At 41.1% G+C, this 13,954-nt stretch overlaps 1 protein-coding gene across 11 annotated transcripts in view; it reads right to left on the bottom strand.

Annotated features, from left to right (window-relative positions):
- The window catches only part of SLC36A1 (solute carrier family 36 member 1), a 222,424-nt gene that overhangs the window by 178,791 nt on the left and 29,679 nt on the right, over positions 1-13,954 (bottom strand). For all 11 annotated transcript variants that reach the window (XM_054556102.2, XM_054556101.2, XM_054556100.2 and 8 more), the window contains 5 exons: positions 12,487-12,571; positions 11,846-12,064; positions 6,041-6,139; positions 3,067-3,233; positions 319-488 (listed from right to left, as the gene is read on the bottom strand). In XM_054556102.2, coding sequence (XP_054412077.1) covers positions 319-488; positions 3,067-3,233; positions 6,041-6,139; positions 11,846-12,064; positions 12,487-12,571 — 740 coding nt within the window. The remainder of the gene's footprint in view (positions 1-318; positions 489-3,066; positions 3,234-6,040; positions 6,140-11,845; positions 12,065-12,486; positions 12,572-13,954) is intronic.

Genomic DNA, 13,954 nt, shown 5'->3' with positions numbered 1-13,954 from the left:
TTTCAGACCTTTACCTTATTTAATATGGGATAGTAATCGCATGTCTTTACTCTGAATGATAACCATCTCCACAGCATTTCATACCCTATCTATACATAAACCACTGTCCTCATTCCCATGTTCTTTACAGTACATATGTAATTAATTCACTTCCCCATCTGGAGGTGCCTCAACTCTGAAAGTGAGGCCATGGGCCAGGTTCTCTGTCACAAACATAGCCAGCTTCACTACAACACATACTGTCTGTTCTCATGAAAGCCGGCAGACTGGGTGCCCTTTAGGGAAAAACAAGCAAGGCAATTATCATCTTCTACTCACATGTCAGGCAGACCAGCACTGTGCGCACGAACAGGTCCACCACTAACTCACAGTGTTCGGGCGCTCGGGACACAAAGAAGGGGATGATGATCTCAGCTGGGACGTAGAACTGGAGCGCGTAGGTGAAAAAGATCCCGATGGAGTACAGCAGCTTAACTGACTGGTACAACCTGCCGAGACAGACAGGAGACATTCCAAGCCTGCTCAGCACACTTATACATCATCAGCAAGAGTGCAAAATGGTCCCATTGCGATTTGTTGACACATATCAAAGATACAAACCCACATGTCCTTTGGACCCAGCAATTTCATGTCTAGAAATTTATCTCACAGATATCCTCGCACATGTACACAAAAGCTTATATTCAAAATATCTCACTGCAGCATTATTTAAGAAGGAAGACTGAAAACAATTTAAATGTTAACCAGTGGGAACTGGTTAGATAAATCGTGGTGCCCCCCGTATAGCTTTTAACAAAGTATGAGGCAGAACTCTAGGTGTGATGGTGTGATATGAAACTATCCCCATGATATATCACTCTATCACATGATACAGTATATCACTATCATGGGGACAGTTTTATATCACTTTTTTTAAGTGAAAAAAGAATGAAGCAATACAGTATCTACAGAGTGCTACAATTTGTCTTAAAAAAGAAAAAAGAGGAGGAAAAAACACACCCTCGCCCCACATGACAATCTTACATACACTAAACATCTCAAAACAAACAAACAAACAAAAAAGAAACTGGGAATATGGTTGCCTCTAAAATGGGAAATTGCAAAATTGGGAACTAGAGTGGAGGGCGAGGGGTGGAAGCTTAATACTCTCTGTATACCTTTTGAAAATCTGAATCTTTGCCATGGGCATACAGGTGTATATGCCTTCAAAAATAAAAACAAAAATGCAATTAAAATGTCACAAGCCTATTTATATCTGTCCCATCCAAGTCAGTGTCCCTAGAATTAGATGAAGACACTGCAGGACCAAGAGGCCAGAGCAGAATTCCATCTTTCCATACCACTATGGCTCTCTTCCTACTCCTGCTTCAAGTGTAGCTTCCAAAAAAGACAAAACTCAGCACAGGATATCCCTATTTTATCATTCCAGGGCCTTGACTGCACAGAGTAGGAAAAAAGTGTGATCAACTTACAGATCTGACTTGGTCATTAAAAGGAAAGGTCTCTGTCCCTAAGCAAAGCTCCACTTTAAACCAGACCCTCATGTGTTAAGCAGCAAGAAACATTTGTCCTCCCTTGTTGGAAATCTATTTAAATGTGCTAATACAGACTGTGTATATGTGCCTTGAGTTTCTCTGTGGTTGAATTTAAAATCTAGAAGATGTTCTTATGCTATAAGCAGGAGAACAGCCTTGTAAAGACTGAGTTTGGTAAAAGGTCATACTTGCTCCATGAATAGATAATAAAAACTCTTTGGAAAAATCATCTGGTGGCTCTATCATTAACCTCAAAGCAGCCCCAAAGCCTCTGGAGAGCTGTGAAGTCTGGACTCAGGAAAGTGACACCTGCAGGGATAGCCAAATAAATTACACTCAAATGGAGGCAGAAGAGTTACAGCAGCTGGGTTTGGGGTGTTAGGAAAGAAGACAGATGCTCCTCTATGGCTTCAGATCATGTGAGCTGCTTCTGTTGCTCCCGATCCATTTATCTTCCAGGAAAAGGTGACACAGTTACACCAAGCTACCACCTGCCTCTTCCTTCTTGGAAGGGCAGAAACATTTGGAAATTTAAAAGTAGGCACCAGATGGATATGCCAATTACCCTGATTTGATAATTACACATTGTACATATGTATCCAAATGTCACATATACTGCATCCATATACATAATTAGTATGCCTCAAGAGTTAAAATCAACTGAAAAAGAATTAAAAAAAATAAAAAGCGAATCCAGGTCTATAGCCATACCATTCTGAATGTGCTCAATCTCATCTGATCTTGGAAGCTAAGCAGGGTCAAGCCTGGTTCGTACTTGAATGGGAAAGCCCCTGGAAATACTGAGTGCTGTTGGCTTAAAAAATATAATAAAATAAAACAATACAAAACAAAATAAAAAGCACACCCAGGCAGATCAGCCAGCCTAGACTGAAAGCTGATTCTGATCCACAGAGCACTCAACAAGCTTCTCAGTGTCTGATCCGCAGAGCACTCAACAGCTACTCTCCACCATGAGATGATTCATCTTCAAAACAGGATAGTTGCTCTGCACATGCCCTGGGACATCTACCTTTTCAGGAAGCATTTCAATATGGCTCACTATTTCCCTATAATACATTCACCAATGCAAGAGAGGTACGGAAAGACTCCCAACAATCCCCAGCTCACAGTGAGATGCTCCCACCTGCATATCAAGCCTGTTACTACCAAGGGAGAGGCACAACCGATGCTGGGAATCAAATACAGGTTTGCCCTCCCATCTCCTTGTCTATTTGGAATGGTTTACCATGAATGGACTAGATACTCGGTCCTTCTGAGCTTAGGAATTCTAAGGAGAAATGGCTTATCCATCAGCTGATCAGCACCAATGGCTACAGCAGAAGGCTCTACATGAATTCCCCAAACAGAATGCAGTCCAGGGCAGCCAGTGAGGGCTGGCAGTGGCAGAGGATGGTGGGCTAGAGTGAAGTGGGCTGGTTTAAGAGATAAGTAATAGGAAGAATCCACACTGTGACCCATTAGTTTTTAAAAATATCCAGTGCTCCTAGGTTTTCATCCTCCCTCCACATACCAGCAGTTGGGCAGGTTGAGGGTTATGCTGCCTTGGATATTAGCTCCAAATTGCAGGTACCCCAGACACCCCAGGCTGATGTAGAGGATGGTGACGATGACCATGCCCAGGTATAGGATGAGTGGGAACTTCCGAGGATCCTTCATTTTGTTTTCCAGGGGCAGAACCTATGAAAGAGTAGTGAGAGAGGAGAGAATGTGCAGAAAAAAGCAAAGTTAATGGCCAAGAAAAAGAAATCCTCAGAAAAAAAGTAACTCTTTTATCCCCAGAATTCTCCAGAAGCGCATCTTCTCTTTAAATAAAGTTATTTCATCAGACGTTATGCTCTTGGGACTAGAAGGGACTCTGCAGCCCACTGCCTAGCTAGGAAGTCCTAAAAGTAAGGGTGGGCAGGACACGAGCCCAGGAATCTTGGCTCAGGCCAGTGCTCTGTCCTCCTGCTGCAGGATCCCTGCAGGCTGGGAATGTCCCTTGCCCTGTGAGTGAGGCCACATGGCAACCAGAAGGCCCTCTCACGTCATGCCCACCTGGCATCTAACCTGAGATCACAACTTCCTGCTAACCTGTCTAAAGAATGCAAAATATAGGTCAGGGAAAACTGCCACTCTAGCTCAACAGGGGCAAGCACGAGCAGTGACAAGTTAAACCTCCAAGTGAGAGAAACTGCAGTGCGAAAGACAGCATGACTTCGTAGAGGATCTCAAGACATGGGTGCTTAACAATGCCCAGTTTCCAGACTCCTATTACAAACCACTGACCTTTGCTGCCTCCTTCATCATAACAGAGGACATTCTTTAACTTTGGTAAAAGCAAAGGAAAGGCCCCTATGAAAATGAGTTTATTTAGGAATTGGGAAAACGGCAGGTGTGACTGTGAGGATCTTCACAGTCTGCCATCAACTGGATCTGGCATGGCTAAGGAAGAGCAACACTGGGCAATGTCTAGCTGTGCCCCAAACTTTGATCTTGTTATTACACTTATTTTCCTGCAGCGCCTGCAGCCATGAGGCACAATAGGTCTGTGCTGCACACACCAACACGATCCTGCTGCAGGCCTGGTGCTCCCAGGGGCCCCCAGTGTCCCCCACCACCTGCTCCAGCTTCAGTTAATCCACATCCATTAGAAACAGCTTCTAAATGTATCTGTCAGTTTCCACCATACCAAAATACAAAGAGCCAGAGGGCAGGGAGCCCATATCTGGCCTGTGACAGCTGCATGAACACAGAGCACATGGTGAATACACAGCGTGCAGCCTGGCACTTTACCCTGATGCAATGAACAAGCCCTAGATCTAAAACTAAGAGTCAATCTAGCAGTGTTCTCTCCCTATTGTAAAAAAAATAGAAATACAAAGAAATCTTAAAAACAAATAATGTTTGCAGAATAACTGTGTACAAGTCTTGGGTAATGAAACCAAGCAGACAATTTCTGCACTGTGCTGTTAGGGAAAGCTACTAAAAATTTAGCACAAGGTCCCTTAGGATGCCCAGGAACCTAAGGTCTCTGGGCATCTTTCCACACTTTCTCAGCCTCTTCTTTCCAGTCCTGAGTTCTTGGGATCTCTTTCTCACCGCTGAAATATGGGCCCACTCAGGCCTCTGCCCCACCAGCAGGAAACCATTTGTGTTTCTGAATTATAGTGAGACACTCTTCATGGGCAATGAAAATCCCTAAGATAGAGCACAGAGCAAGGTATAAAACCTCAGGGAGACCAGTGATTTACACGTGATCACTCTCAAAGCCTCCCCATGATGTCAGAGCTTCAACGTGTTCCATCAACACCACCTGGGTGATTTCTCACGATTTTGACAAAAAATGTGTACAGCTTCTAGGTTTTCTTAAAAGCAAATAAAGTGTCTCGGAAATCAAAAAAGAGAAAGAAGTGCCGTGCTGGGAGGAGGCTTTTCCCATTTGTGGTGCCCTTGGCCAGGAATAACTTTCTTCAGAGAAGAGTTTTGTACCATTATTATGAAAAATACAAATAAAATTCAAATTAGGTAAAAGTGAGGGGTAGATTCCTTTTTAGGAAAAGCATTTGGTGAAATCACAGAATGCTGAGCCAGGAGTGAAGGCTGCTCTTTTGCATGCAGAAAATACACCAAACCAATGTTGTAGGGCAGAGAAATTATTCATGCATTTATTGATTCAATAATAAAATAACATTATTAATAAAATAAAAATCTACGAAACATTTACCATGTGTCAGGGTCTGTGCAAAGCATTTTGCACATATCTCATTTAATCCTAATAACTACGAATCATTAAGCTCACTTTTCAGGAACAAATAATGAAGGCTCAAAGAGATGAAGCCCTTGCTCAAGGTCACACAGCTACTCTATGGCAGAGCCAGGACTTACCCCCATGTCAGTCTGACTCTAGACCCTGCCTTCCTGATTGCCATATGCTATTCGTTACTGCACACATAGGAGATGAGTGTGCAATGAAGGGGCCTTGAATGTAAACATTTTAAAATTACATATAATTTGTCTTAAAAAGTTGAAGCTGGGAAATCTCAATGGAATCCCCGAAACACTATTCACTAAGTGACCAGTGAGTTACAGAGGATAATTTCTTTTTTTTTTTTTGAGACAGAGGCTCGCTCTGTCACCCAGGCTGGAGTGCAGTGGCGTGATCTTGGCTCACTGCAACCTCCACCTCCCTGGTTCAAGCAATTCTCCTGCCTCAGCCTCTCAAGTGGCTGGGATTATAGGCGTGTGCCACCATGCCTAGCTGACTTTTGCATATTTAGTAGAGACGGGGTTTCACCATGTTGGCCAGGCTGGTTTCGAACTCCTTACCTCAAGTGATCCACCAGTCTTGGCCTCCCAGAGTGCTGAGATTAACAGGCGTGAGCCACCGTGCCTGGCCTCAGAAGATAATTTCTAACAATGTTTCCTCAGCATTCCTTGAAACAGACCTGGAGGACACCAAGGGCACTAGAGAACACTAGCCCAAATCACAGTGCAGCTCTTACCATTCCAATGCCTTCAAATGAAAAAATCGCTGTGCCAAAGAAGAGAGGGTAGGTCTTCCAGGGGGCCACCAAGGGGAGGTGGCTGGGGTCTGGGATCCTCTGAAAGAGAGAAAGCAAAACAAAGCAAAAGGCTATACAGAAATTCAAGATTTGAACTCTGAATCAGAGAGGTCATACCTTTTAACAAATCCAAGATTCTCTAAAGGGAGAAAGTCTAATACCTGACAGATGATTTAGGGACATTTAACCTTTGTATGTTTTTCTCTTCAGGCTAAGAAAAACACACTTGTTTGGGGGAAAGACAAGCCCAAGATACTATTAAAAACTCAAATGTTGGGGCTTGCATAAAAAGAGTCACATTCTTTCACTAAGTAATCCCATCCCCAGAAACTGAATTCAAGTAGAAAAAAAAATCAAAAGATGAAAAACACTGAGCAAAGCTATTTAATAAAGTAACTGAAAACAATATAAATGCTCCCAAACAAGGGATCAGTTAAGTAATTAACAACATACCAGCTAAACCACAGAATATATACTCTATCTATCTATCTATCTATCTATCTAGAGACAGAGTCTCCTTATTTATTTATTTATTTAGAAACAGAGTCTCCTTCTGTCACCCAGCCTGGAGTGCAGTGGCGAGATCTCGGCTCACTGCAACCTCCCTCTGCCTCCTGGGTTCAAGCAATTCTTCGTGCCTCAGCCTCCTGAGTGGCTAGGACTACAGTTGCGCGCCACCACACTCAGCTATTTTTTGTATATTTTTGGTAGAGACAGGGTTTCACCATGTTGGCCAAGCTGTTTGTGAACTCTTGATCTCAAGTGATCTGCCTGCCTTGGCCTCCCAAGGTGCTGGGATTACAGGCGTTGGCCACTGCGCCTGGCCAGTATGCACTATTAAAAATTAAAACTTGAGGTAACTAAGTAGAACATGAAAAACTACTTATGAAATATTAGTGAGAAAAAAATTTTAATTTTAATTTATATATTCACTCTGATACAACTACATAAACACCAAAGATAACGCTGGAAGGGAAGAGAAAGTGGTGCATTTTTATATTGGTTCTCTTCCTTTTTCCTCTTCTTTTCTTCTCCTTTTTAAAATTCTCATCAATGAACTTGAGCACTTTGAAAGTATTACCAAGAAGCACACAACAGGAGTGTTGGAACATGTGAGGAGAAGGAGCAAAAAGAATGTTTTAAAAAATAGGCCAAAAAAACGGCAACTGTTAACTGCCGGTACAATGTTAAGGCTGTATAAGGAAGGAGGTTGTGATGGTTAATACTGAGTGCCAACTTGATTGCATTGAAGGAGGCAAAGTATTGTTCCTGGGTGTGTTTGTGAGGGTGTTGCCACATTTAAGTCAGTGGATGGGAAAGGCAGACCCACCCTTAATCTGGATGGACACAATCTAATCAGCTGCCAGCTCGGCCAGTGGTCAGATTAAAAAGCAGGCAGAAGAATGTGAAAAGGCTAGACTGGCTTAGCCTTCCAGGCTACATCTTTCTCCCGTGCTGGATACTTCCTGCCCTTGAACATCAGACCCCGAGTTCTTCAGCTTTGGGACTCGGACTGGTTTCCTTGCTCCTCAACCTGCAGACGGCCTATTGTGGAAAGTTGTGATCACGTGAGTTAATATTCCTTAATAAACTCCCCTATATATGTACATCTATCCTATTAGTTCTGTCCCTCTAGAGAACCCTGACTAAGACAGAGGTATAGTCACAAAATCCTCCACGGAACAACAGTCTCCAGTAACAGACTGTGTGGAAGGGGCAAGGTGGGGAGGAGGGATTCAAAGCTGCTGTCTTTTTACAATTTGGTTTTCTAAACCACATGTATACGTTGCTTCGATTAAAATAAAAATTGATGTTAAAACAGCCTTTTACAATGTTTTAAAATTGATTTAACTGTATGGATATTTGGATAATACGCGGCATGCTCTTAACAGGCTTCAGAATAATTTCAGGCGAGTAAAAGAAGATCCATTATTAATCTCTATAACAGCCTTCTCTTTGAAAGATTTCAAAGCAGTGATATTGCTTTTGAAAAAATAAAAAAATTAAATAAATACGTTTCCCTGGGCCCCTGCTAAGAAATCTGTTAGATCCCTTTGTAAGAAGCATTTCAATACCTGGAATGAAGACAGGGTAATAGGTATTTTTCCTCTACAATCGAACTTGAGAGCAAGAGTGCCCTGTAATTATTCCTGAGTCACAAATGTAACCTAAGTTATTGGAAACAGGTGCTATCTGTTGGTTAGTGAATGACTCCTGCTCTTATTCATACATCAGATCAGATTCAAGTATCAGACTGGGAATTTCACAATCCATATGTGGGGATATTGTGGGAATGAGGCCAGCAGAAGAAGTGCATTATTCTACATACTTACTGATTGCTACTGACCCAACCAACTAAATGAGAAAAGTTTAATTTATAAAGAAACATACATGTTAAAATCAGCTCATTCTCAACATATCTGCTCAATTCTACAAAACAGTAAGTCCTCCCTTGTCGTCAATAGGTTCTTGGAAACTGAGACTTTAAGTGAAATGATGTACAGTCACTTCCTTCAACGCTGTTTTGTTATAACATTGATGAGAAAAAAACTGATTTCACTATACATACATTTAATGTATTGTAGTTTCTAAGAACGTACCAATGATATTAAGTGAGGTCTTACCATATTAGCAATTATAATAATAACAGTATTTTGAGAAAATGCTGTTAAAGGTACACATGGATTGTGAGATGTACTCTTGCAATCCTGAAACTGTTATAACTATGAAAAAATACATCTCAGAAGCAACGATATGCAGTGATAAAACATTTATTGGGAGCCCCCTCTGTGCAAAGCACTCTGCCCAGAACTGTTCCATTTGAGACTCCACATGCTGAAGACAGAGAGGAACCTGCTCTCTGTGGAAGACCTTGGTCTGCTACCTACAATGGCACGTGCATGAGGGGCAAGAGGAACAGTCATGTACATGCTTAGGATTAGGGAAAAAATTCAGAAACATTGAACAGTAGGGGAATCCTCATGGTAAGTGGGGCAAAATGCCAAAACAGAACAGTAGTAACAAGCAGCAGAGGCAGTAGCAACAAAAATGACCTAGAGAGAGCATCTTTAGCTGTATGACACATCAAAATGAAGCAATTACAACACTATGGGCAGTGACTACATCAAAACACAGCCAAACCTCTTCCCCCATGCTGTACTCTGGGCAGACAGCACTATTTGATCACAGCACAACTTCTGGCTAAGCCCAGAGGAAGACTCGGAATTGCTCTCAAGAAATCAGCAGGGCTGCCCTTATGCAGACATTGCTCTGTGTCCTGGTTGTACTATGCATAGATATCACTCTGGATGGATACTACCAGTTGGTTGGGACTGAGATGCTACAAGAACCCAAATTCTTATCCCAGCCCTCTGATCATGGCAACCACCACAGCCCAACTACCTGCAATGATTTAAAAGTAAATGCAGCAGGTGTGTCTGTCTATGGGGGGTGGCCTCACTCATCTTTAGTGTACACTGGAGTATATCCTAGGTGCTCTTGAGAGTTCTAATTGCAACATGAAATCATGGGTAAATATTTACCCTTCCTTGTTTGGTAATGGAAATGGTCTATAGTGCATTCACAGGCCCTCCTTCCAGTCTCATAAAAAAGGGACGTGAAGAACTATTTATTTTATGTTTAAAAAAATAGTTCTGCAGAAGAGTCAATATCTGCCACTCATCTGACTTATCGTGATGAAAAAACAGTCAATATTCACAGAGCAAAATGTTAATCTAAATTGATAATGTCATTTGCTTAGCACAAGAAGTCCTGCTTTTTATGAGCCACTGTCTTCCTGGAAACCATATCAGTGGGTGACTGGGTCACTGTTAAGCAGACTGTATGAAAATGAGATAATATTCACCTGTCAGACTGACCAAAATAATACTAATATAATTATACTATATATAAATACTAATATATCATATATATATATAAAGAATACTAATATAAATAATACTAATACATCCAGTATTAGTAAGGTGGAAAAATGGGCACTTAAATACTGCCAAAGGGAGTCTCTATGAAATTAGGAAATAGCTTTTGCAAAAACAACTTGGTAACATAAAAAAAATTCAAAAGTGCACACTCTTCAGCAATTACACATCCAGACAAATATCTTAAAGAAGTATTTATACAAGTCCACAAAAAGGAATGTGTAAGAACATCTCACTGTCTTAATACTGAAATAATACTAAAAATTACCCATGACTTGATAGCCACTGAGTGGGGGACTGGTTAAATAAACGGCAGCAAATCTCTTCGCTGTGATACAATGTGACAACTAACAACAACAAGGTAGAGCCAGGAATACTAACCTGGAAGGCTCGCTAAGGCATTTTTAAGGTGGAAAAAAGCAAGGTAGATGAACATGTAACTTTAAAAAATTATGTTTCAAAAACGAAAACAAAATATATTTCAATGTATTTCTCAATATACTTACATGGGCTGTAAATCCATTCACAGGATCTAGAACGAGACAGACCAATCACATACAGCGGGTCCCTGAGAGGAGACTCAGGGTGGGGATGTGGTATTCAAGAGGTATTTGTGTTGTCTGCATTTTAATGAATACGTACTGATGAATTATTTGGGGAACTGAATTTAGGTATTTTTTTTTAAGTTATGCATTTATTTACCCGCTTTTACTTTTTTTCCTTTTCTCAAGCCTTAGAAAATGCATTCTCATTTTCACAAACAGTCACAGTTTTAAAGGGCACATTTTTTTCAGCCTGATTTTCTACCCATCTGTATACAGATGTTCTCTCCCATGCCACCCCACAGACTTGCCTGCATGGGCTGAGTGAGGGCAGGGAAGAAGTGAATTTATAATTTTGACAAATAAAAATTAACTGGAGTTGATAAGGAATTACTTATCTAAATACAGGTTAGAAAAATTATTTTTTATTTTAATCTTAATATTTTCCAACTGTATACAATGATCATGAATTAACCATCTAATTGAAAAAAGTCTAAACCAGTGCTCCCTGGGTGGGGGGGCGATTTTGCCCCCCAGGAAGGTTTGGCAATGTCTGGAGACATTTTTGGTTGTCATAACTCATGGAGGGATTGCTACTGGTACCTAATGAGTAGAGACCAGAGATGCTGCTAAACATTCCACAATGCACAGGACAGCCCCATAGCAAAGAATTATCCATCCCAAAATGTCAACAGGGCCCAAGATAAGAAGCTCTAATCTAGATATACCAGTAGTAACATATAACTATTTACAATCCACTTACATATATATATGTAATATATATATAAAATAATATATATTACATATACATATGTAAAATATACATGTAATAACATATATACGTAAAATATAATATATACATATATATGTAAATATATATATACACACATACATATGTAAATATATATATATATATATACACTTTTTTTTTTTTTTTTTGAGACAGAGTCTTGCTCTGTTGCCCAGGCCAGAGTGCAATAGCATGATCTCGGCTCACTGCAACCTCCGCCTCCCAGGTTCAAGCAATTCTCCTGCCTCAGCCTCCCAAGTAGCTGAGATTAGGCCCACACCACCACGCCTAATTTTTGTATTTTTAGTAGTAGAGACAGGTTTCACCATGATGGCCAGGCTGGTCTCAAACTCCTGACGTCAGGTGATCCACCCGCCCTGACCTCCCAAAGTGCTGGGATTACAGGTGTGAACCACCACACCTGGCTTTTTTAAAATATTGAATCAAGATGATAAGGGAGGGCCTAGGCATGTACCTGAACAATGAACTGGTAGATCATGACCAAGCTGACCAGCATGGTGATGTTGGCCAACAGGGAGAAGACAGACAGGGCTCGGAGGTTCCTGATGAAAACCAGCAGCACCAGGAAGGGCAGGAAGGAGAGCATGTAGAGTCGGGAGTCCATGGTGGGCGTCAGAATCACCGTCTCATTGTTGTGGCAGTTATTGGTGGTCCCGTTGGCTGCTTCTATCACCTAGAATGAGGGGAAGGAAGAAAACGGAAACACCTCTCAAACAACAGAGGCCAGTGGATCCTCTGCTGGAAGAGGTTCCTGAGGAAAGGCTCAGGTGTGTGAACAAGGCCTTTTAGAATCTGTGGCCAGTGAGCCATCTTTAGAGATCTTCACGACTATCATCAGCAACCCAATTGTCTGAGCTAGGTTTGATCATATGTACCTAGGACAGGAGGGTGGACAAGACATATGGCGGTTTCTCTATGCCGGAGCTCTTTCCATGGGAATCAAATAGAAGACGTAGTTCTATGTAAAATATGAAAACTTTAACTCTTTTGTTGACAAAAGCTGGTTTGGAAAAAATCCTAAACAAAAATTTCAATAATCTTTTGCCATTCTCTCTCTGTTTTTGTTTTTTTTTTCTTTTTTAACCAGGTGCTTACCTGTTTAAAGTTGTCAGCCAGAAACACAAAATAGACACAGCAGAATCCCAGCTGGGTGACAATCAGGAAGAAGTCCACAACACGTCTGGAGATGGGGAAGGAAGGAATACAAAGAGTGTTACAATACAAATGCAATGCTCCCAGAAGGGGAGGTGTTTTTTGTTTTTGTTTTTTAATAGATTTAGGGAGTACAAGTGCTGTTTTGTTAAATGGATATACTGCATAGTGGTAGCGTCTGGGCGTTTAGTGTAACCATCACCCAAACAGTGTACATTGTACCCATTAAGTGTTTTTTTAACAGTGCTTTTCCCCAAGCCATCACAGACCCTTCCTGGCAGTGACAAGAATGAGCATGCCCTGGCAGGAGAAGAAACCATGCTAGGTGCCACCGGTCTGGGGCTTTGGGAAGAAGGTGAGGGAGATGCTATCTGCGTGGTTTCCAACGTCCCCTTCCTGGCATCTCGTCTGGAATGCTGCATGAGGTCAGACACATGCACAGACACCACTGACCACTGCCCAGCCTCTTAGCCTCCTCTCTACACATCTGCCCACCTATCCCATCTCACACTTTTTTGTTAAAGTTACAGGGAGCCCTTGACATAAAACACCAGGAAGTAGTCCCCTTCACTGTCTCTATAACTTGGATACAAGAACCAACCAAGTCCCACATTAAGGACACAGAAACAGAAACTGATGTACCAAAAACAGACTGCTGGTTGAACAATAGCAGCTGTTAACGACCTAAAGGATCATCAAAAGGAGAGTGATTAAATTATAGACCGTTCTTAAATGGAACATTACACAGCAGTTAAAAAGAATGTGTTAAATCTCTATGTGCTGATAGAGGAAAACGTCTCAGACGTTTAAGGGGAAAAAGCAAGTTTCCAAACAGTATACATAGTATGGTCGATCTGTGCAAAAAACTTTAAGAACATGTGTACATTTCTACTTATACAGCAAATTCCAAAAGGCTACCCATGCAACTGTGACCAAAATTTTCTTTTGCTTTTTACTTTATCTCCTATCTTGATCAAAACAAAGTTTTTACTATGAGCACACATTAAAATAGCACACATTTTATTAAAAGGAAGGAAGGAAAGGAGGGAAGGAGGGAGGAAGAAAGGAAGTAGTAAGAATGAATGGAAGGAAGAATTAACAACCACCCAACTCATGGTGGTCACTTGGCAATCTAGCTTCTCCCAGTTACAGAAAATAATTTGGCCAAAAGAACTATATAATCTGCATCACAGGATAAAGGTGACTATGAATGAAGGTAAGTTTCCTCTATGACCACAAAAAGGAACTTTTCTAGAGAACATAGTTTTAATGTGGTTCTTTTTTTTAACGAATTTTTAGCCCTCGATAGTATCAATTTCCTACATTTAAATATAGAAAACAAACATAATATTTCCCTCCAAACATCTAAAAGTTACCATAAGGAGAAATTTGCAAATACTTCCCACCTCCA

This window comes from Pongo abelii, chromosome 4 (assembly GCF_028885655.2).
Source record: "Pongo abelii isolate AG06213 chromosome 4, NHGRI_mPonAbe1-v2.0_pri, whole genome shotgun sequence".
Taxonomy (NCBI): Eukaryota; Metazoa; Chordata; class Mammalia; order Primates; family Hominidae; genus Pongo; species Pongo abelii.
The sequence above is the reverse complement of the archived record's forward strand: the minus strand, read 5'-3'. Positions and strand labels throughout refer to the sequence as shown.